The 24,085-nt window shown below is 37.1% G+C and overlaps 1 protein-coding gene and 1 long non-coding RNA gene across 19 annotated transcripts in view; both read right to left on the minus strand.

Moving 5' to 3' along the window:
* Window positions 1–23,310, minus strand: part of LOC139979569 (medium-chain acyl-CoA ligase ACSF2, mitochondrial-like) — a 27,144-nt gene extending 3,834 nt beyond the window's left edge. For all 18 annotated transcript variants that reach the window (XR_011797232.1, XR_011797230.1, XR_011797231.1 and 15 more), the window contains exons 1-12: window positions 23,118–23,310; window positions 20,606–20,783; window positions 19,180–19,362; window positions 18,264–18,382; window positions 13,674–13,839; window positions 11,297–11,392; window positions 8,124–8,272; window positions 7,097–7,265; window positions 5,491–5,598; window positions 4,665–4,816; window positions 1,125–1,266; window positions 4–114 (exon numbers count right to left, since the gene is read on the minus strand). Coding sequence is in view for 1 of the 18 variants with exons in the window: in XM_071990506.1 (XP_071846607.1) it covers window positions 4–114; window positions 1,125–1,266; window positions 4,665–4,816; window positions 5,491–5,598; window positions 7,097–7,265; window positions 8,124–8,272; window positions 11,297–11,392; window positions 13,674–13,839; window positions 18,264–18,382; window positions 19,180–19,362; window positions 20,606–20,783; window positions 23,118–23,206 (1,662 nt within the window). In the remaining 17 variants the exon portion in view is untranslated. The remainder of the gene's footprint in view (window positions 1–3; window positions 115–1,124; window positions 1,267–4,664; window positions 4,817–5,490; window positions 5,599–7,096; window positions 7,266–8,123; window positions 8,273–11,296; window positions 11,393–13,673; window positions 13,840–18,263; window positions 18,383–19,179; window positions 19,363–20,605; window positions 20,784–23,117) is intronic.
* Window positions 2,388–4,644, minus strand: LOC139979572 (uncharacterized). Its single transcript, XR_011797234.1, has 2 exons — window positions 4,218–4,644; window positions 2,388–4,155 (listed from the first exon to the last, which is right to left on the minus strand). It is a non-coding gene; the product is annotated as an uncharacterized lncRNA (long non-coding RNA).
* Window positions 23,311–24,085: the final 775 nt, after the last annotated feature.

The raw sequence follows: 24,085 nt of genomic DNA on the forward strand, positions 1-24,085 counted from the left end.
CACCTTTCCTTTACAAAAATCAATTATTTCTTCAGAAGTGGCAGGATGTCCTTCTCTTAAAATCACACATGCACACACTTGCTCGCCCCATTGGTCATCTGGAATTCCAACCACCTATCACCAAGAACAGAAAAAAGTCAGTTGACTTTGTGATTCCTTGCTATATAATTTCAAATATCTATCTGACTATTGTAGAGCAAGTGAGTTAATTTTGTCCAAGAATTAAGTGAGAACCAGAAAAGATCTAAGATTTCCAGCTCTAATATGTAACACTCCCTTGTGGGTATCAACCATTTCATTCACAGGTAAGGATTTTACAGTATAGAGTTCAAGAAAGATAAACTTTGTGAGTTATCGTATTTACAAGATTTTCAGACTGTTACTTAAATGTTGACTGCACATGAACTTTGACCTCCACCGATTTCGATTGGATTCCTCTACTCAATATGGGACATCAAAATGCCAAGCATAAGATTCATCAAAGCTTCTCTTCTTGAGATATCGTGTTTATAATGTTTCCACAGTTTGACCTTTGGTGACCTGGTATGAACTTTGATGCCAGCCAAAACAACAGCAGCGGAGAACTCACTATGTTGCATGTATATGCTCAGTGTGAAGTCCATCCAACTTTGTAATGTTGAGTATTAAATCATGTTTACAAGGTTTTCACAGTTTGACCTCTGGTATCCAAGTATGACCTTATGATCCCAGCAAAAAACAACCAAGAACTCAATATGTTGCATCTACATACAAAGTTTGAAGTCCATTAACCTTTCGAATATTGAGTTATTGTGTTTACAAGCCAAGGCACCACATACACTCGGCATCACAACCCCAAAGATTCCTTTGCATTCAGCAAGGAATCAAGAAAGTGTTAACAATGGACTCAAGAATTCAAATGTTTATATTATGATTTACATCACGCAAGAAGGAAGGTAAGAAGACAATAACTGCTCAACCTTTCAACGACCAACCTCACCCTTTCATTGGGATGAAAGTAACTCGAGAATAAAGTAAGATCTACCCCCACAAAAACAGAAACTTACTCATATCCTCAAATCAACTCAACGATAACTGCAACAATGACAAACATTAGAGTGATTCTTGAAAATGTTAGGCCTAACCTGTGCATTTTCAACTTTTGGATGTCCCAGGAGTAAGTTTTCAATCTCAGCTGGGTAAATATTTTCTCCTCCCCGAATGATCAAGTCTTTGATGCGGCCTGTAATTCTTAGTCTGCCATGTTCATCTATGGTACCAAGATCACTGCAAGAAACAAGAATTAATGTTAATATCTGTTGCACTACCTATGACTACTAGTACAACCCCTACGCAAGAAAACGAGAATTCATATTAATATCTGTTGCGCTACCTATGACTACTAGTACAACTCCTTACGCAAGAAACAAGAATTAATGTTAATATCTGTTGCACTACCTATGACTACTAGTACAACCCCTATGCAAGAAAACAAGAATTAATGTTAATATCTGTTGCACTACCTATGACTACTAACTAGTACAACTTTTTATGCAAGAAACAAGAATTAATGTTAATATCTGTTGCACTACCTATGACTACTAGTACAACTCCTTACGTAAGAAACAAGAATTAATGTTAATATCTGTTGCACTACCTATCAGTGGCAGAGAAACAGGGGGGGTTGGGGGGTATTAACCCCCCCACTTTTTGAAGAGGGGGGGTTGGCCCACACAATCAACCCCCCCTAGTTTTTGCCAGTAATGTTCTGTTATAGCCTGTTATGTGCTCCAAATGGCATAATAAATCAAATTATTAAATTTGAAATTGTTAAAGTCATTTCAACCTTTTACCTGGTAGGCTACATCAACAATTAACGACAGAAAACCGAGTTAGAATTGACCCACACATTATTTCTAGCCCCTTTCCCCCACCTTGCGCATTGGAACTTGTAGCTCATAGCGCTAACTTCACCCCACAACAGACATACACAAATAACGTTTTGCTGTTGAATAGCTTTGGAACTGTATACACTTGCCAACTTCAACGAGGTGAAGGAAGGAAAAGAAAAAGAAGAAAGAGAGAAAAGGATGGAGTAGAAACTACGGCAAGAAAACGGGAAGAGAAAGAGGAACAGTGACAAAATTATTCGAATTTGTAAAGCAAACAGCAGATATCACATCATATCAGTGAGCATGAAAATGGCGTTCCACGATAAACAGCCTCCAAACCATGGGCGCAGATCCTGATGAGGACAGCGGGACGCGTCCCCACCAACTTTTTCAGTAGTGGGGACATGATATACCGTGTCCCCACCAATTTGTCTTGACCAATAGCTGCATTTCAAGTTCCCCTGTATTGAACTTTGGCGCAGTTTGATCCAGCATTGTGCAAATGACATGCAGCAGTTCTCATTTTATTGTATTTTATCCAGTTGTTAAATATAGGACGGAAATCGCATTTGCGGCAGTCTATATTTGTTTTCTGGGAGAGGACACCAGACCCATCGTATATACAAAAGTCTACTTGGATTATTTGTCCCCTGATTTTCTTTCTGCAGACGCCCATGTATTTCTCCAAACTAAATTTCTAAGCCATGAGATCTAAAACTTAAGGAGGTTTAGGAGCATCATTAGGTCTGGGAAGTGTTATTTCTGGCGATCTGGGAGGTATATTTGCCCCAAAAAATCGTACGCTACGCGCGAACCCATGGTCGCGCTCCGCTTAGATAGTGTCATAGAACAGACACGCGTCCCCACCATTATCCAAGACTGATCTGCGCCCATGCTCAAAACTGTCGATGTGTGTAGTGTTCGGTTTCGGAAATATCTGGTATATTTTTATTTCCTTCAACAAAATTTTTTAGTAGCCGTCTGAATTTCGAAAAATCCCTAACCAACATTCTTCATCATACTTCATCATACTCGTGCAATTTTGACCCGTCTGTTAGGGTTTGAAGGAGGTTTTTCTATATCGGTTGTCCATAGATGATATCTTGTGCAACATTATGGGTATGTTTTGAAGTGAATTTATTCACGAGAATTGTGAATTTTCAAATTCTGAACAGTGGGGCTGACGGATATTGTGGGCCGCGATGAAGAATCACCTACAAAAGCAATGATCCACAGGATATGTGATGAAGTCGAACATGATGTGTGACTGGTGACAATCTTCAAAAAGGTTATAGATGAGAGAAAAAGTATTTGGAAAAAACTTGGTTCTCAGGCAAAAGTGTACATATGGTTGGTCAGTTTCAAGCCCGAGAAGTGCCATTTCCGGTGATCTGGGGGTACCAAAACCAGAAATTTGCTTCTACGCTGCACGCCAACCGATGGTGGCGCTCCACTTAGATAGTAATACGCGCCCCCGGGTTAGAAATCCTTCATACGCCCCTGGTTAAATGCAGCTTTTCAAGGCTTGGGCAATGCCATTTACTGCAATCTGGGAGGCAATATTTGCCTAAAAATTCTTGTGCACTTCGCGCCAACTTATGGTGGCACTCCACTTAGATAGTGAGCCAGCAGTTATGACTTTTTATTTCATCAATGGCCTGCAACCCCCCCACTTCTGACAAGAAATCTCCGCCACTGCTACCTATGACTACTAGTACAACCCCTACGCAAGAAAACAAGAATAAATGTTAATATCTGTTGCACTACCTATGACTACTAGTACAACTCCTTACGCAAGAAACAAGAATTAATGTTAATATCTGTTGCACTACCTATGACTACTAGTAAACCTCCTTACGCAAGAAACAAGAATAAATGTTAATATCTGTTGCACTACCTATGACTACTAGTACAACTCCTTACGCAAGAAACAAGAATTAATGTTAATATCTGTTGCACTACCTATGACTACTAGTACAACTCCTTACGCAAGAAACAAGAATTAATGTTAATATCTGTTGCACTACCTATGACTACTAGTACAACTCCTTACGCAAGAAACAAGAATTAATGTTAATATCTGTTGCACTACCTATGACTACTAGTACAACCCCTACGCAAGAAAACAAGAATAAATGTTAATATCTGTTGCACTACCTATTACTAGTAAAACTCCTTACGCAAGAAACAAGAATTAATGTTAATATCTGTTGCACTACCTATGACAACTAGTACAACCCTTACGCAAGAAAACAAGAATTAATGTTAATATCTGTTGCACTACCTATTACTAGTAAAACTCCTTACGCAAGAAACAAGAATTAATGTTAATATCTGTTGCGCTACCTATGACTACTAGTACAACTCCTTACATAATTATCAAACACGCAGCGGATCTCCAGTCTGATGTTTGGTGTCAATTTGTTTTGGTTCCTTGCCCAAGGCAAACCAAACCTATGTGAGAGTGTGTGTATGTGACACCAGCTTGGACTTACTATGTGATATGTAGATCTTTGAAAGAGATTTGCAATTGAAATATTATATGCAGTGTTACAAACTTACAAAGGAATCTCTTAGACTGTAGTCCTACATGTACAGTAGTTTCCGGTATTAAGTTTACTGTGTGTTTTAGCATTAAACTTAATAAGCTGATGCCATATGGCACAAACCAATCTGTAATTAACTGCAATATTTCAAAATTTAAACTACTCATCTATTTCTGGTTCCATAATTTCTCACTGAATATGGGAACCTTAGAGCGAGGAAAGTTATTGTAAAGTTAAATAACTTTACCCTGTAGAGAACCAGCCGGCAGCATCTATGGCCTCCCTGGTCTTCTCTTCATCCTCCCAATAGCCAAGCATAATGTTATAACCTCTCGCACAAACTTCTCCCTGGGTGTTCACAGGAAGGATCTTCCTGGATTCTGTGTCTACTACTTTTAACTTTAGAGAAAGCAATTCACATATTAATGTAACTGTCCTGTAACTGTAAAAGAACAAGGTAAACAATCTCTTTTCTTATTAATGTTTTACATCCTGTACATTATGGAGAGAATCACAGAATGCATCATGCGATGGCCATAATGACAGCAATTTACTTACTGTAGCTTGATGTGAATTACAGCACAAAGAAAGTTGGACCCTTAATTGTGCCATACTTCCAAAGTTTTGTTAAACACTCAAGCAGATAGTTCTTTTATACTTGGGGGACTCAACTTTAGTGTCCAAAAATTTAGCTAGTTAAAGTGAGTACAGGAAAAATGTAAGTGGAAATGTGTTCTGAAAGTGTAACACTCAACAATCCTTCAATTTCTAAATTCTTAAATTATTTGTGAAATGTGGTTACAATTTAATATGTAGGAAAAAAGAAGGCCAAGGGATTAAATGTATTGTATCATCATGTTAAAGAAGTTGTGCTTACATGGACAAGATACAAAGCTATGGATATTTTTAAATTTAAAATAAAGGTTTGAATTGTGTTCAAATCATATTGAACTTAATATTAACTAAAACAACATATTTGCAAATACTTCCATAGAAGCTTTGAAGGAGGAGGTACAATATAAACAAATTTGTATCCATTTCTTCTTTTAGATACATTAACATTTTCTTCTTACCTCTTGGTGGTCAATAGTGTTTCCAACAAATGTAATTCTCTCTTCAGCAGGGACATCATAGGGTGTTATAGTCATGGCTGGCCCTGTTTCTGTAAGACCATAGCCAATCTGAAGAAAGATGCATAGAAACAGAGTAAAACAATGTTCATGTACACATGACCAAGCTAAATTGTTGATGTAGGAATGCTGAAATACAACGATCTTTTGCGGGAGACTTACCAATAGTATATATGTCTATCAAAGATGTCTTTTCCATATATATTGTATTGGGATGGGCGGGGGTGGGGAGCAACAATTTACATAAAAGGCTGCATTAGGGCTATATTAGGAACAACCGATTTGAACGTTATCTTATATAATACTGTAAAACATGAGTCCATACCGATTAGGTATGAGAAATCCCATTTTATTGTTGGAGATGCTTGAGAAATTGTTGTGATTTTGGCTCATCAAATAAAACTGTATTCTAGTGTGCTATGTGTGACAAACTAGAAGCCTTCAAATTCCCCATTTTACATTGACTTCTTGTCATGTTCAGCTTTTGCACTATGGTGGAAGCATAGCTCCTTGATAGATGTCTTCTGGTGAAGGGAAATGTCTAATGTTGTTGACCAAGGGGGGAGGGAATAAGATAAAGACTGTTATGAGTTGTAAGCTTAGACAGTTTGTTCATTATTCTCTTTTACAAATTTAATTTATAAGAAACTAAAAGCAATTACATCAAGAGTTTAGTCCCATTTGACCTATAACCTCTGATGATTGACCTATGACATCACCAATCACATCAACAATCACGCAGGCTTGAGTTCGCCACACACGTTTTGGCACAATTTAGGCCAATTTGACCTTTGACCTACATTTCCCTTTGACCTCGACCTTTATCAACCACATTAGTACTATTTTAAAATTTGTTCCATTATTCTCTACATATCTTGTGTATAAAATAAAGTGTTATTTATCAATAGAGTAAATATGAGAGATATATAATACTAACATCTACGGGGCATTTTGTGACCACAAATTACGAGCAAACGTTTTTGCAACTTAATAAGAATAAAACATGTTTGCACTGATTTCCGAACCAGCCACTAACTGTTTTAGTTTTTGGATGCCCTAACATGGGACGAAAGGAACCCCAGAATGGCTAAATACAATTTCCCAACAACTGCAATACTGTCAAATTTACCTTGAAACCTGAGCCATAAACAAACTTTGCATTTGGCAGCTCATATTAAACTTAGCACCTTTAGAGACCAAGACTATTTTTCCTGTGAAGATCTGGTGGAACAAGACAAAATGGATGCCTTTACATCTCAAGGGTTTCTCATCTGGCAGTACCTCGGATTAGTGGCATACTGGTTTCCAGCTGGTAAGCTGAAAGATCAATATGCCCAGTACCTCGGACGAGTGACACACTGGTTTCCAGCTGGTAAGCTGATAGACCAATATGCCCAGTACCTGAGACTAGTGGCATACTGGTTTCCAGCTGTCAAGCTGATATATCAATATGTCCCTGGATGATGATCCACACTTGTGAACAGGGCATAATATTTAAAAGCAATAATATGCAGTGATTTGGTTCTACTAGTTGTGCAAATCTTATTACCATGAAATCATGTGCTCCCATTTTGCTCATAACCTGCTTCAGCAATTCTGGTGGGCATGGGGATCCACCCATTAGACCAGATGTCAAAGTTTCATAGTTGTACTTGTTGAAGTTGGGATGGTTCAGCATCTGCACAAATATGGTAGGAGTTGCATAGATAGATGTCACTCTACAAGAAAAGGAAAAGTTAAAAGGCCATTAAACCGGTGCTGTGGCCGAGTGGATAAAGGCGGTCGCATTGGAAGGAATGTCTTAGCAATCGGGAGGTTCCGGGTTCAAAACCTGACCGGGTCATAATATAACGCCAACCACAACAAGATGGTATGCTTAACTTTCTGCTGTTTTTGTAACTCATGAGATATTGTAATCCATTGTCACCAGAGTTTATTTGGCTATCACAGTGTTAAGAGGTAAAATTAATTATATACTTTGCTACAACTATTTGAATTGACTGATTGCAACCTTATGCAGGTATACTGAGGGCTCAGAATTTGCACTATTTTACTTGCTAAATTCTAGTGGATTTCGCTGTTTGCTAGTAGAAGAAAACGACACTTGCATTTTTCTACCAGTAGGCACTAAGAATATAAACACAAAGTACAGTGAGTCAGGTACCAATCATCAGTCAAAATGATGGACTCCCTGAATGAAGCACGTCTTTCGAACAAATGATGTTGGTAAGTTTGTATGAAAAAATAATGTAACAACAAGTTAATGGAGAGCAAACATTTCACAATCTAAGAAAGGATTAGGCAGAATCGATCCCCAAAATGAGTTATTGAAGCAAGCATTGTCATAACTGTTCACGCTCACACAAATAGAGAGGGATTCAGTTTTCTGTGTACAGTGTTCAAAATCTACTATGATGCCTGACAAATTACAATTTTACTCATGTCAAACTAAATTGCTTATGCAAAGCATGATGAAAATAAGAAGTTAGTATATTTACTGCTTTCCACAGGAAGCATGTGAGATAAAATTTTGAGAAAATTACGTAATTTTTTATGCTTTAGGGAAATTCACAAACCTCTCCTGTTCGATAGCTTTTAAAGTCGCCTCAGGCTCAAAGAATGGAGATGGGTAAATAGACGGGACCGGGTGGACAAGAGTGGTCATCGGGCCTCCTGTTGACGCAAATGCATGATATAGGGGGATTGGCAGGCAAATTCGACTTCCCTATAAAGAGAAACATCAAAGAACAAGAGCATCAATGACGCAGTATCTCAATACTGGAAGTTCTAATTTTGATTCCTAGTTTCATATCTTTGCTGTCTCTACAATTATCAATATCAATATATATAATATTTTTGGTCATATAGTTTGACGTCAATGACAACAGTCAAATAAGAAGAGGCGAACAACTCAACCATATTCTTGATGCCCGCCTTGAGAAAGCTAGGCCTATCGACCTACTGTACGTTACTGTAGACTGTAGTGGTGACTACCATCAAAACTGTGTACACTTCCAAGTATCAAAACAACCCACGTTTTTCCATCTCAATAATTTTGACATGAAGATTTTGTGGATTTATGACTTGGAAAATATAATGTACAAGTAGATTACAAGTTTTTAATTGAAAGTGATGGGTGGCCTCCTCCTCCCCTAATAGTCACCCCAGTTCCTCTCCATTTTAGTATTTTCTTTTAATTCTTTGTATATTTGATGTCAAACATCAAAGGTTCAAAAGAAAGCTAAACATACTTCTTATAACCTTATTATATCCTTATAAATAAAACATAACCTTATCCAATTTTTATAGTCTTATAAAAGTTGTGATGCTATGGCCGGCTCCTCTTATACATACTCCAGTGAAAATAAAATGTGATAGATTATAATTTTTGTTTTTAATTCTTTTTTTTTTGGGGGGGGGGGGTTAAAGAAATATACCAAACAAGCTGTTAATTCATAATGATGCTTCATTCTAGAAATACACAATATACACTCTATTCCAAATGAATAGTTGTTGTATTATCCCATTAACATTATGTTAAATTTATGGAGTCACAGTTAATATTTAAGTTGGAAACTTAACTTAAACTTAAAACACACAGTAAGGCAATCAAACAAACTTACTGTACCCTGGCCCAAAACTGCCTGAACACCACCAGTACAATGCTAATGTGGCTATTACTAAATGAAGGCCTAATATAGGATGCACTAGGCCTAGCCTAAACTTGTAGCCTTCAGCAGCACAACAAAGTGTATACGTAATTATACAAAATACCTGATGGGCAATCAAACAAACTTATCATGACTCTTGCTCTGAAAAACTACCTGAACACCAGAACAATCCTTAAATTGATATATATTACTAAAACCATGGAGCTATAAACAGACGAAGTCCTAATATAAATTAAATGCAGTACAACATTGTGTATATGGAATTAGTGTGCAATACACTACCAGTACCAGCAGCGTATCTCACAACAGTACAGAAAATTGGTCGTGAGGGTGGCCATTTTCGTATATCTAACATGTAGCTGCCATGAGTCATAGCCAATCTGCTACAAACCAGACTTGGAGGCGGGGCTTGAGTCATAGCCAATCTGCTACAAACCAGACTTGGAGGCGGGGCTTGAGTCATAGCCAATCTGCTACAAACCAGACTTGGAGGCGGGGCTTAATCATCAAAAACAAGGAAACAAACAAGTTTTGGAGCGTGTGCAAAAATGGCTTGTTTCAACTGTTTTTCAGAGTGATTTGGCCAAATTTGGACATAAATCGGTGAAAAAGTCATAGAATGAGATACAATTCTGGAATAAAAAATAGTAACTTTTGTTGGCCTATATGATATATGCTTGCTCTGGAAATTCCAGAGAAAAAGAACTTTGTATGAAGACGCTGAAAAATTTTTAAGAGAAGAGAGAGTCCCACTTACTGTTACAATATCTCTATACATGTAATGTATTGAGATAAAAATAGGACAAACCAAACTAAAGGTTAACAAATTAATAACTGCAATTGAGAAACATAACCAAAATATTATCTGTGCTAAAAGCTACGTATGTTATATTAGAGTAATTGTTTACACCTTGAGACCCCCAAAGACAAACTTGACTCTCAGAAATGACCAGAAAAAGACCAACATTTTAAACCCTCACACAAAAGAAGAACCATACATGTGGTTTAGTAATGCTTTTGACTCCGACACTCTGCTTGATGGTAAACATAAACACAAACAAAAACCTGTAGAATATCTGAAGTCAATGATGGAAGAAATAATTTCAATTGTGAGAATAGGTACTAGTTAATGTACCTTCAAAATGGAATGCATAATGGAACCTCAAGAGATGCAGCACACAATATGATTGGAACATTGTGAATCTTTGTGCAAGCTGTATACTGTAACCTGAAACATAGTTAATCTAAGAAATGAGGATTTTTCTGTTGTTCCCAGACTTGCTATTGAAAGTATTAAACATATTACTATTGCTTGCACATGTCTAGGCACTGGAACAGGATGGTATTATTAGCACGTATTCCATATAGACCAAATTTGTTTAGCTTAACGGTTTGTGCAAAATGTAACCACTACTATAGGCTTACAGATGGATCCATATTGAAGTGATATGATTGATGTAACAAATTGAAACAGACCAATGCCTAGTGTATGATAAAATTTCAAACATGTATTCACTTTCATAAGAATAGTTATGCAAATTGTTCAATTTTGAATTGTTATGATGTTAAATTATCCTTGTATACTTTTATTATATCATAATGCACAGTATGTGGATCATAGTATATTTTTAGCTGATGATCTGTTTGTACTTGTAATACAGCATCATAGCTCATCATTATGTAAGTAAAGAACACAATTGTACACTTTAAGTACATTGGATTGAGCTATTAACTATCCTTACCATTTTAGAATATTTCCTAGAAATTCAGTTACGTGCAGTACTTTTGTGATAATCTGATACGAAAATCATTGAATGTGTTGATATATTTCATGTTGCATCATATTTATGTTTTCCAATTTGGCTTGAAATCGTTTCACACATTATTGCTGTTTGCTCCATTGACCCCTTATGTTTGATTTGTTTTGTTTGAAAGCTATCACCACTGGCCATTAAAGCCAGTGTTATTCTGGAACCTAAAACAGAGAGAGGAAAGATACATTTTGTGGTTGTTCATTCTGCGAGTCTCCACATAAGTTTCACTATCTCAACACTAAACTTAAGTGATAGAAATCTCACCTCCTTGTAATATCCACACACCAATCCAATAGAATAAGCATTATTCAATAAAGTTTGGTGAGAAAGAACACATCCTTTTGGGAAGCCTGTGGTACCCTGCAGAGAAACAGATGAAAAGGGAAAGTAATGAGTTATCTTAAACTGTCAATGCTATTTTGATAGATATGGAAAAAGGTGGAGTCTGGCTATGCTTGCGATATCCAAAAGAATGACACAGTGTCCACAACCAGAAAGCAAACAGGCTAAGTGATTCCTTTCAAGGTATTATTTAAGAGCATTGCATAAACTTTAAAGGTTTGACCTCAAACATATGATCTTTGACCTACACAGCAAATAATAGCTCTAGTTCTGGTTCCCACTAAGGTCAATCTTCAAACTAAGTACAAATTTCAACCATGCTTAAATTTGTCAGTTTCATCAGGGTTTGAGACATGGACTTCTGTTGACCTACAGTATGTTGTTAAGGGCAATGAATACATTTTCAAGTTTTGGCCACAAATATATGATCTTTGACCTGCACAGCAAATAATAGCTCTAGTTCTGGTTCCCACTAAGGTCAATCTTCAAATTTCAACCAAGCTTAAATTTGTCAGTTTCATCAGGGTTTGAGACATGGACTTCTGTTGACCTACAGTATGTTGTTAAGGGCAATGCATACATTTTCAAGTTTTGGCCTCAAATATATGATCTTTGACCTACACAGCAAATAATAGCTCTAGTTCTGGTTCCCACTAAGGTCAATCTTCAAATTTCAACCAAGCTTAAATTTGTCAGTTTCATCAGGGTTTGAGACATGGACTTCTGTTGACCTACAGTGTGTTGTTAAGGGCAATGAATACATTTTCAAGTTTTGGCCTCAAATATATGATCTTTGACCTACACAGCAAATAATAGCTCTAGTTCTGGTTCCCACTAAGGTCAATCTTCAAATTTCAACCAAGCTTAAATTTGTCAGTTTCATCAGGGTTTGAGACATGGACTTCTGTTGACCTACAGTATGTTGTTAAGGGCAATGCATACATTTTCAAGTTTTGGCCTCAAATATATGATCTTTGACCTACACAGCAAATAATAGCTCTAGTTCTGGTTCCCACTAAGGTCAATCTTCAAATTTCAACCAAGCTTAAATTTGTCAGTTTCATCAGGGTTTGAGACATGGACTTCTGTTGACCTACAGTATGTTGTTAAGGGCAATGCATACATTTTCAAGTTTTGGCCTCAAATATATGATCTTTGACCTACACAGCAAATAATAGCTCTAGTTCTGGTTCCCACTAAGGTCAATCTTCAAACTAAGTACAAATTTTAACCATGCATAAATTTGTCAGTTTCATCAGGGTTTGAGACATGGACTTCTGTTGACCTATGTTGGTATTTGATCTCTATGAAATGCATAAATCATCTTGTGCTTACTCAGTTAAGTCGGCTAGCTATGTATGATGTTAACCCTAGCTGTGTTTCTTCACATATTGAGTTTTTACGGTTTGCAGACATTGGAACTCTGGTGACCTCAAATGACCTTGTATAAAGTATACAAATTTATATCACTAATGTGGATTCACATGCCTTGTATTTCACTGAAATAGCCTTTGACCTATATGAAAAGCAATTGGATTCTTGTATATATACACAGAGGTGGATCCACATGCCAAGTATAAAGTCCATCCAAGTATAAATTTGAATTAATTAAGATTAGACTTTTTGAGGCTTTGCCCTCTGGTGACCTCGAATGTCCTAGGCCAACAGAAACATAAGGGTTTTTGCACTCAGATCCACATTCACAAGTTTGCAGTTACTGTAAACGTGTTGGGTTGAAAACAAGCCTTCAACAGGTTAAAAAAAAAATATGTGATTCCTGAAAATGGAAACTTGTTACCAAATGTACAGGCTGTTAGTTTTGTGAATGGTGGATTTGAAAGGAAGAGGTGATAACCAGCTAATATGCTAAGTAAATGGTAAATCACGATAGTGTAGAGCCAACACAGGTAAGAGAGGAACCCAAAAATGGTGTTTTATTTTCAGTTCAATTGCAATCGACATGTCACTAACTGTGCCACTTGTTCAACAAAGATATTTATTTTTTTTAGAAACAATCAACTTCTGCCAACTAATAATTATTTAATCTTAACTGTAAAACCCAGCAACTGTGCACTAATTTTCACATTTTTGTATTTGATTTTACTCCTATATATGCCACAGAGAAGAGTGTTGTCTTAAGCTCAATTACGAGTGCATAGGCCAACAAACAAGGAAACAGACTGAGTGTCAACAACTTCCGTTGCTCATGTAGTAGTGCATATGGATGTGACCTCATCAAAGTGTGGAAATACGATGAATTCTATACTTACTGATACTTACAGTACTATACTATACTTACTGATGTAAACTGTATATTAATTGGATTGTCAAAGTCCAAGACTTCACTGAGTTCCTTCACTTTCTGGAAATGATCACTTTTACCGTTTGCGATGACTTCACTGAACTTAAACGTTCCTTGCAGGTTTTCTTCACCCAGCATTATAACAGTGTCTAACGATGGAATCCTGGAGGAAATAAAGGTTACAATATATAGATCAACGTTGAATAGAAAAACTCAATTATAATGTACCATCAAACCAGACTGCCAATAACTAAGTGATTCCTTGCCAATACAAAAACCCTGAGGGAAATTTGGACATAGCATTTTCAACTATTGATGACTGTTGACTTCAAGTGATTAGCAAATATCCTCATTATCTCTATAACGATTTGAGACTCATCTTATAGCAAGCATGAAGATCGAAAACGTTTACCTTTTAGACTTAACATGCTTTAGCCATCACACAAACATATTTACCTCATATAAATGCACAGCTACATACACACATACACGCATACATACATACCATACAAAATTTAAAATGGAAATAAATGTATTTATGTTTATTGATTGGCATGGGGAGAATAGCCTGACCAATCATCTAGGTTTGATTCTGAGCTCAGAAAAACAGTTTTCTGGACTGTGGACCGAATGTTACGCTATTTGGCACAAAACATGTTGCAAATCTTCTCATTATGATGTAGTTGCAACATCAATTGATGAAATTAACACAGTCTGACAGAGGTCTTTTGTACCTTTACCATGCTACCAAATGTCATCATCCAAAAACTCAATAAAATGCATGTCCACTTGTGTTGTTTTCTTATTCAACTTCTTTATCGTATATTGCTTCTATATGTGATAACTCTAGTCTATAAAATATCAGGACTGCAGTGCTTTGTCATCCCTCTCTTTCCACTCGTAAATGTCCATATTACAGTAAGACAACACAGTTATTTCTTGGGTGCATTAAGGCCTACTATACTTCAATTTGTCTCTGGTTATTCTTCAGTTCCAATAAGAACAAGACGACTGCTTCAAGAGATAAACTCCAAAGTTTGTTACATTCTAATCACATGGCAAATATAAACATGGTGCTCACTATTTTAAATTCAAATTTAATATTCGCTTAATTTGATTAAATTTTAGGTAGCTAGACTTAATTCTAAAGCCATTGAAGTTAATTGTGAGATATGCTCAGATGAACACGAAGCAAAACCAATCTGCAGTATTCAGTGCAAATACTTACTATATACAACTTGAATTTTATTTTCAAATTTGGGAAGAAAGGTAAGAATTTCAGACTGAAATTACCCCCCTCTGATATATATCCCAAAGATGCATACCCGTCAACTCTCCCGGTTTTACCAAGAGACTCCCGGTTTTTACCCGAATCTCCCGGCCTCCCGGTTTCATATTCTATTCTCCCGGTTTTTTAATGTTTCATCACTTGCGACATTTCTGAAAATAGCCAACAATTAGTCCTATGCTTCTCCACAGTAATGCTGAACAGGAAAGGCATTTCAGTGTAGTTTGCAAGAACAAGACAGACAGTCGGTCAAGTCTCAAGCTTGATTGGACTCTATCTAGCATACTAGCCATGAAGTCACAGTACCCAGAGTCAACTGTTCCTTGTTTCAAATGGAAGCCTACTAAAGAAACCCTGTACAAAGCGAAGCGAGCTGCTGTAAACTGCATCTGATTGGATGATTCTCTCACTGTATTGCATAAGTAGACTATACTTATTTTGGAGTATTTATATCATTTCAGTTGAAAAATTACCAACCTCCCTATTTTCCCCTTGTGCTCCCTATTTTTTGGCCCTGAAAAATGTTATTCTCCCTAGTTTGGGGTCAAACAGGTTGACAGGTCTGCAAGATGGTAATATTGTCACCTAAAGACTAGATACTGTAGAAACCAACATACCCAGAGTACCCTTGCATATCATGGAGCTATAAACAGAACTGTTTATAGCTCCATGTGCATACTCAGTTCCAGCATACACTTGTTCAAGTTGTCTAAACAATGTTTACACACGTAGTAGATAACAATCAAAGATCAACAAATCAGATCAAAATAACTCACTGTATAAACAAACAGCACCCCTGGTTGACTTTCTATATCATGCAACCTTCACTGTGCATTAGGTACGTATACTGAATATAGGTCCAAATGTAGTGCATAACTAAGGGATTTATATATCTGTTACCTATAAAGAGCCTATGTACTATGCATGTGCAACAGCTTAAAGGAACAGTGCTATAGATAGATTGGTCTGCCTGAGGACCAAGTTTTGCTTGTCTTGGTTTTGGCCTCAGTCTCGAGCCTCTGCGGTCTGCAGTTCCTTATTCCGTGCATTGTGAAGCATATAAACTTAATATTACACAATGCACTTATTTGTATAGAGTGGCCAGTTGAACATCGTTCAGCAGGAAGATAAGATTATGACATTTACATTGGCATTTCCCATAGTTTGGCATTTAGTCTGGTCGACCATTATCACTTAAATCTAGCAAGTATGGTATGGTCTTCCTCACAGAGGATATACTGTCACACTGTTCGACTGAAGAATAGACATCACGTCAGCATTCTTCAGTATTCTTTCAAGAAGAATTCAACAAGAAAGTGGACAATTTCAAGAAAGAGGAAAATTTCACGATGATTGTATTGCTGTTAAACGTATGATTCTGAAATTAGGAGTCCCAGTCTACTTTTGTTCAGTGTAGGGGTTCACAAAAGAATGTAGTCATGTTCACCTGTTCAATAATATTACCAGATTTGTTCATTTGAAATCAGTGTTTGCTGGCGATGAGATATGCAACTCTGTGGATTGCCATCTTGTTTAAAAGTGTAATGAATTTCTAGCTTTGTTTAAGGAATAACGAAGGCAGGGATCAAAGACAGTTTATATTATTACGCCCAAAATACGCCCAATTTTCAAAGCGAGCGTACTAAGTCCAACAGAAAGTGGTTAACATAAAAATTGAATATTAGATAGTTTTGAGGTTACTGAATGATATAAATTTTCTTTGATCCCTGAATCATACTTTGAACAGTGATACAATCATTGTGAAATTTTTCTCTTTTGTTGTCCATTTTGTACTAATTTTTAACAAAAGAAAGATTACCACTCCTTGTCAATCAGTGAAATTCTAACCCCATGTGACGATAATTAATAATAGAGTAGGCCGACTTTGTCCTCTTGTGTGATTTGATGCAGGGAATAGACCTAGCTAGGCTACGCACCCAGGCACAATGCAGTATATACAGTAGAATATATATCGCGTGTAATCACACACATGTTTACAAGCAATATCCTAGACCCGGACGCAAAATTGAACTGCATCACCAAACTGCGACTTTCGCATTCTCATTTTAAACATACTATCATCGCGTTGTTAATTTCAGCTGAGATCTAACCCTGTGTGGCATTGAAAATAGCTACTGTATTTTCAAAATTCCAAAGCCTGTCAATTAAGCAAAGTTTTCACACATAACTGGACTAGACCAGGCACAATATTGTACTTTGTAGCCTAGTTGTATTAATCATTTGCCCAGGCCTAACATAAACATTAGGTTCAGGGTAGTGTGGCCTAAGCTAGATCCAGGTTTAGTATACTGTAGTCTATAGGTTTATGCTCCTCATTTTCACTAGGCATGCAATTTAGGACAGGGTACTATATAAATATACATTTGACATGAAACTTTCCAGAGTGCAACCTCTGCTCAACCCAAATTACCTCTATCTGCCACTATAAACACAATATTAGGGTTATTTTACTTATTATAGAGAAGCCATAGCCATACATACCAGCTAAGCAGCTTTCTACCTGAAAATATCGTATTTACATAGTGTTCAACTTTTGACACCTGGTGACCTAAACCTAAAATGAACTCTGACCTACAGCAAATTGTGTGCAAACTATACATTACACAAGGCTATCATAACATGCATATATGAGCTAGTTTCATGTTTTGGTTCTCAAGATATATATAGCACTTTTTGATTTATTCACATTTTGGGCTCTGCTAACCCAAATGACTTTTCATCTCAACCACAAACAATGGGGTTTAGTATAGTTTAGTTTAGAAACCTAAGGATCAGGAAGCCTTACAGTAGCATATTTGATGCCCTATCCATGTTGGATCGTGGATGAACACTGCTTATTTGAAGCCTTCTCTTTTCGATAAGTGTTCAGAGGATAACGAGGCAAGGGTATGAATTCGCTCCCTTTCCTGCTCCCAGGACCACCATTTAACATCCCCATCCCAGGGACGAGAGTGTATGCCCCAGCATCTGACCACTTTCTCAAATACTGAGGTAGGCAAAGGCACCCCATTCCTGGTGGAATTTTGATCCTGGAACCTAAGGATTGTGAGGTGGACACTCTAACCGCTGAACCAAGCCTTTGTCTAACTAAACTGATTACAGGAAAGCAACATGCCAAATAGAAGAACTGCACAGGCTACCTTCTTTGAGATATACAAGATTTCACACTTTTTCCCTCTGTTGACCTCAAATGACCTTTGACATTTATGAAAAGCACTACAGAAAGTTCCACTTCTTGACGTATTGTGTGAACCAGTAAGAGATTTTTTAGTACATACCCCTTGCTCTTGAGTTGTCCAGGCTGACTGTTCTCTAGTTCTGGACAGTTTTCTTTGATCATTGCATAGTAGTCTGAAGTTCGGAAATTGGGAGCTGAGACCACTGCTTTAACACCAGCCTAATAATAATTATAATCATAATTAAACAAGGTAATAGTAGGGAGAACTGTCTCTCTGAGGATAAGCTTGGAACTCTAAAGCCATTTGGTATAAATGAAGGGGCTGCTGTACACATCCCACAAAACTATTGGACTTCCCATATAAGCAGGTTACATACAAAGATTTTGGTCAACTCATTATAAAAAACAAAGCAACATCATGATGAGTAATTAATGAATTCTGTGCTCTATGCAGTATGCATTTTTAAGTATTGATCAAAAAGTAAATATTCCATAGCATTCATAGAGCTGTTGTTTTTCAGCAATGAATTTACATTAATTATTGCATTGTTACCTTAATTTAATCAACACGAACAGTGTTTCCCCAAAATACTAGTCAAAAAATGTTCAACTTTGCTCAAAGTTCAAGAAGCATTTTGCTTCCATCATCAAAGCAACATTCTTCATGAAGTCATAGAATGCCTCATTTGTGTGAGTGTCTAGGAATGAAGTTTAATATGGGGTCAGGACCTCCAGGAATGAACTTCCAAAACCTTTAGCAATGTTTCATACACTTAGAAGCATTAATATTGGGCCAATACTGATTAATACAGGTCTGTATAGCTTATGAAAATGGTCTTTGATCTGTAAAAACTACTAACTTAGGATCTTGAGACTTTACCATATTGACTCATGTACTAAAATAATCTTAATCTCCACAACAAACATTGTATGTTTGCAGACAAATTTAAGTATTCTATTTCTGATCTAATTGATTTTAATATCAAGTCTGTAAATAAATAAACATACATACCAACCTTGTTAAGACAGTAGTTGAGTTCTGCTGATCTGTATCCCGGGTTAATGTTTACCAGAATTGCACCAATCATGGAAGCTCCCAACTGAGTCACAACCCAATCATAGGAATTTGGTCCCCATATACCCAATCGATCACCCCTGCCGATTCCTACAGACAAAAATCCAGCTGCTGCATTGCGTACCTGAGAAAGGATACATATCAGTACCAGCATACCAAAACATAACATAACCAATTGGGGGGGGGGCAGGTTAGGGGCTGTTTTCAGCATAAACTTGATTATGTTAGTGATCTATTTTCTTAAGGCGATCACTTTTATACAAGTTTTGTTTTTATTAGTGATGTTTCCTTCAAACACTGACTTATTTTCCAATTAAACGTCTACTAAGGTAAAGGTAACCATCGAACCCCTGATGAGTCCCAAAAGGACGAAACCCTTTGTGAAGTGGAATTTTTCTGATGTGTTGATCTTTATTAATTTATTATAAATCTGTCATACTGCTACACATTCATTTCTTGGCTTGGCTATAAAGAGTGGTAATTCTGTGTAAATTGTCAGATTCAAAGCACCAGGGGTGCACGCTGTATAATCATAACACTTGGGTAATACACCCTCATTGACAGATATACACGGCCAGTTTATACGCATTCTCACACCAGTAGAATCACTGTGGTTGAGTGGTATGGACCTTGGTCTTTGACACAAAGGTCCTGGGTTCAATTCCTACCGTCGCCTGATGATTTCAAAAAGGACCAAACAGTGCGTGAAGTAGAATTTTACTGGTGTGTTTGATCTTTTTAATTATATGTGTGTGTGTGGGGGGGGGGGGGGGTGTGGTTGCGCATGTATGTGTGTGTGTAAATGTCCAAAATGTGAACAGAAAGACCAATAAAACACATAGCAACATAACAAGAAATAATCTATGAACTCCCTGAAAGAAAAAAGAATGTTTTAGTTTATAATAAACCTGATTGGTAGATTAAAGACACATCAAGGGAACTTTCCAACATGGTTAAAAGGAATACAAGCAATATTATAGGTGTTAATAAATTATACTGTACTGCACTATTCATGGTTCACATCAGCCATAAAACTGCATTCAGACGTCAGCCATAAAACTGTATTCAGGAATCCTGTCAGACCATATAAATTCTTGTTTATGGATAGACACACACACATGCTCAATAACAATAAATCTGTACTGTAGTAACTGTACAGTTGTCCTGTGCCTTCACGATACACTACATCAGGCACTTATTTACCAGCACACATCAAAAAGCGACATTTTCATTAAGATATTAAGATTGAATAGCTTCTTCCTGACTTAATGTATTCAAGTCCATACTTATACTTGTGTATGTACACATAGTATGGTTGATCCACACTAGAATGACAATTTAAATACATATTTCCTCATTTTCCTTACATCATGTAGAACCTCTTCATATGTCTTTCTGATATTCTCACTGCAGAATACAAATGCTTCTCTGTGCGGTTGTTTGGCTGACATATCCTCCAATGCCTGACCGATTGTTTTCCCTAAAAACTGCATTGTGGATGGCTGATGAACATAGCTCTGTGTCAGCTTTTCCTTCCATAGTATACTGAGTGCACAAAACAGAAAAATTAATTATACCAAAACCAGAACATCAAAACTGTATTAAACCGAACTTTATCTCATGGGTAAATGAAACTAATTATGGACATTTTCGATTTCAAAGCACTTAAAAATTGCATAATATCCTATATCAGGGTCCCAATATCCTCAAATTCTAAGGAACTGATTCAGAAACCAAAAAAATTAAAATAAACTTGATAAATTTGACCAGAAACATCAGAGCAAAGATAGAATATAAGAAATAAAAACATCTTACAAGTTTTTATTCTAATGGTGCTTGTTCCATAATAATGCATCTAAGATCCATCTTTTGAATTCAGTTGGAATATATGTTATTGCCCCAAGATTAGTTGATACATGTTTGTAAAATTTGTCCAAGTTTGTGCACTTATGTCTGTGATTGCATTGAGTTCACACAAAATTATGTTATTTGAGGTCAAAGGAAAGTCCAAACAATAATTTATTACAATTTTTCCTTCAAGGGTTTCAATTTCTTCCAGATAAATTTGGTAACAAATGTCTGTTGATGAAGGAGCGTTAGAACTTTGCATGTGTGGCCTCTGATGTTATAGCTCACTCATGAAAGATGATTGCGTTTATTAAGCAAGGGTCTTGCCAGCATAATAACTTTGCCAATAAGGCTAAATCCTAGGAATCACCCCTATCATCAAACTATGTTTTCAGGGTACAGAAATTCAAATAAACTCTTCAAAGGCCTAAATTTTACTATTGAAAAGAATTTGTATTGGAAACAGCATGTGAATGTTTTACAGTAACTACTTACTCAAGTTTATTGGCATTTTCTAAGACATTCAGGACATCTTTCCTACTGATACTGTATACAGATTTATTAAGTTTTCATTTACGGAAGGCTGGCATAAATGGGAATGAGGTCTAGCTAGATTTTGCCACTGGGGTGTGTTGGATCGGCCATTGTTACATCGACAGTGCAGCGATTTTAGTAGATTTTAGAAGCAAGGACAGAAACGACAAAACTCACATTTCTCCAAGGAAATCAACTACTCTATGTGTGTATAGTAATGTTTCTCATATGACAAAACAAGTGGCTTGGGAGCAGTGGCGTAGCCAGAGGGGGGCCAGGGGGAATACCCCCCAAAATTTGCTTTATGCTACAGTCTTCGAACACCCCCCCCCCCCCCCATGAAATCCAGTGATGTATTCAAAATACTTTTTTTTTACATTTCTGTGATTCCTAATCACAAGTATTCATACCTTAGGGACCATGTTCATATACTTCATATAAGGTCAGAACTTGGTAATCAGCCTGAGATATGACACATTTTGGGCCTTCATCATACCCACATACGGAGACCGTTGATCAATATCGTCCCACAGAATAAGCGGCAATAATTTGGCTGGTTTTATAACCATTACAAACTAGTGCTGGCATGTGCATTTTCAGCGACAAATGATGCCACTTTGTGCAGCCGGGGTGCCCATTAATAAATATATTTCTTGGTAATTCCTACCATCAACCATCACCGGGTTGCCCCCCTTAAGAAAAATCTTGCCCAGGCCCCTAACAATAGAATGCTGTCTACGCTACTGCTTGGGAGCACACAACTAACATGGTTCAGCCAACATTTCTAATCTTAAACCACTTCCAATCTTGCAAACTCAATACCTCATGATTTGCATGGACTGTAATATTTTGAAAGTAAAAAGATATTCATAGATATGCCTTGGCAGGCATAGGCCTACTGTATGGCAGTATACTCTCCTTCCAATTGTGTAAGCTTTGTCTCATCAATTATATATCCGTCTACCAAATTACACATACTTATTGGCATAATTAATTACCAAACAACTAAATTGCTACTATATTTGGCACATCTCTCTTCAAAGTATTCACTCAGCTAATCTCTGCCTGAGCTTCCAAATAACCTGAAATCTTATTCTGGAAATATATTGCAGCATAGAGACTTTTTGTCTTTACTTGTGGTAACTATCCTAATTTGATGAACAGGATTGTTTCGTTTTTTGCTAACGTTATTGTACATTATATGTTTAAACTAGTTTAAAGTTTTGTTACCAACACCTGTGTTGACTTTTGTGTACATACAGGAAAGTGAATTTGAATTAATTAAAACACATGTATTCAATGTATCTCCTTGAGGCCTAACGAAGCCACATTTAGTGTATCAGTGTGCTAGCACGTACAGTACATGCCTAGAACCATTTTGACATGATAGCACCCCGTATGGAATGGACACAGTACAGTAACAATACTACAGTAACAATACCATAGGACTACGGATAATTCCCCAGCTAAGCCCGGCCTGTACATAGACCTACTTACCAACTACCTGACACAGGACGGAGAGTTTGTTTGAAAAGCGAGGTTGTTCGAAGAAAGACCAAACTTTTACAACGCCAGGTCGATGCCATGGTAAGGGTTGCAACATCCACAAGGTGTTGAAAAAAGTACAAGCAGTCCTCTTGACGTCTGTAAACAACAACACCGAAGTCGTGTGTATTACCGGAAGGTTGGAACCAATGAACTAAATTTCAGTGGTTGGAACCGACTGCCCTCAATACTCTTCCCAGGTACTTATAAAGTATAAGCTAACGTCATTCTGCTCTATGGACCACGTAGACTTCCGGGCTTGTGACAGAGAAGTGCGCCCACCCCGGGTTACTACAAAGATTACTGACAGCCAGGGGTGTCAATCCACAGTCACGGGTAGGGAGGGGGGGCAGGGGCGTCGGACCAATATTCACTTCGCAAAAAGAAAAGAAAAGTAGGACTAAGAAAAAAAAAACGGCAAAAAAAAAAGGAACCGAAATGAAACACTTCAAAAATGGGGACAAACTAAAACGAATGACAGCGAATGACCGAATGACAATTGACTTTGTACAGGGTTAATTATCATTTGCGAATGACAGCGAATGACAGCGAATGACAACGAATGACAACGAAGGACAACGAAGGACAGTGTTGAGAAGAGATAGAATGATTAACGGAGTGGAGTAAATGCGGTTATTGTTTTTCTGCGCAAAAATGATTTGAGGAAAATCGCATGTTACGTGGTTGCAGGGTTTTGGTGTAATTTACGGATAGAAACCACAGGGAAAGTCTGTGTGTGATAATGCGCTTGAGTGCTGTGCTTTTTACCTCTGTAGATTTATAGAAATATATCTGAAGCCGTTTCAAGATTATATTATTGTTAGTTTCTAACAATTAATATCGGAAAAATGACGTTAATTTTTTTTAAATCAGACTTACAATTTCGCTAGTATAAGGTGCGTTTTTATCTTGTCCGTACT

This window comes from Apostichopus japonicus, chromosome 14 (genome assembly GCF_037975245.1).
Source record: "Apostichopus japonicus isolate 1M-3 chromosome 14, ASM3797524v1, whole genome shotgun sequence".
In the NCBI taxonomy this organism is placed as follows: Eukaryota; Metazoa; Echinodermata; class Holothuroidea; order Aspidochirotida; family Stichopodidae; genus Apostichopus; species Apostichopus japonicus.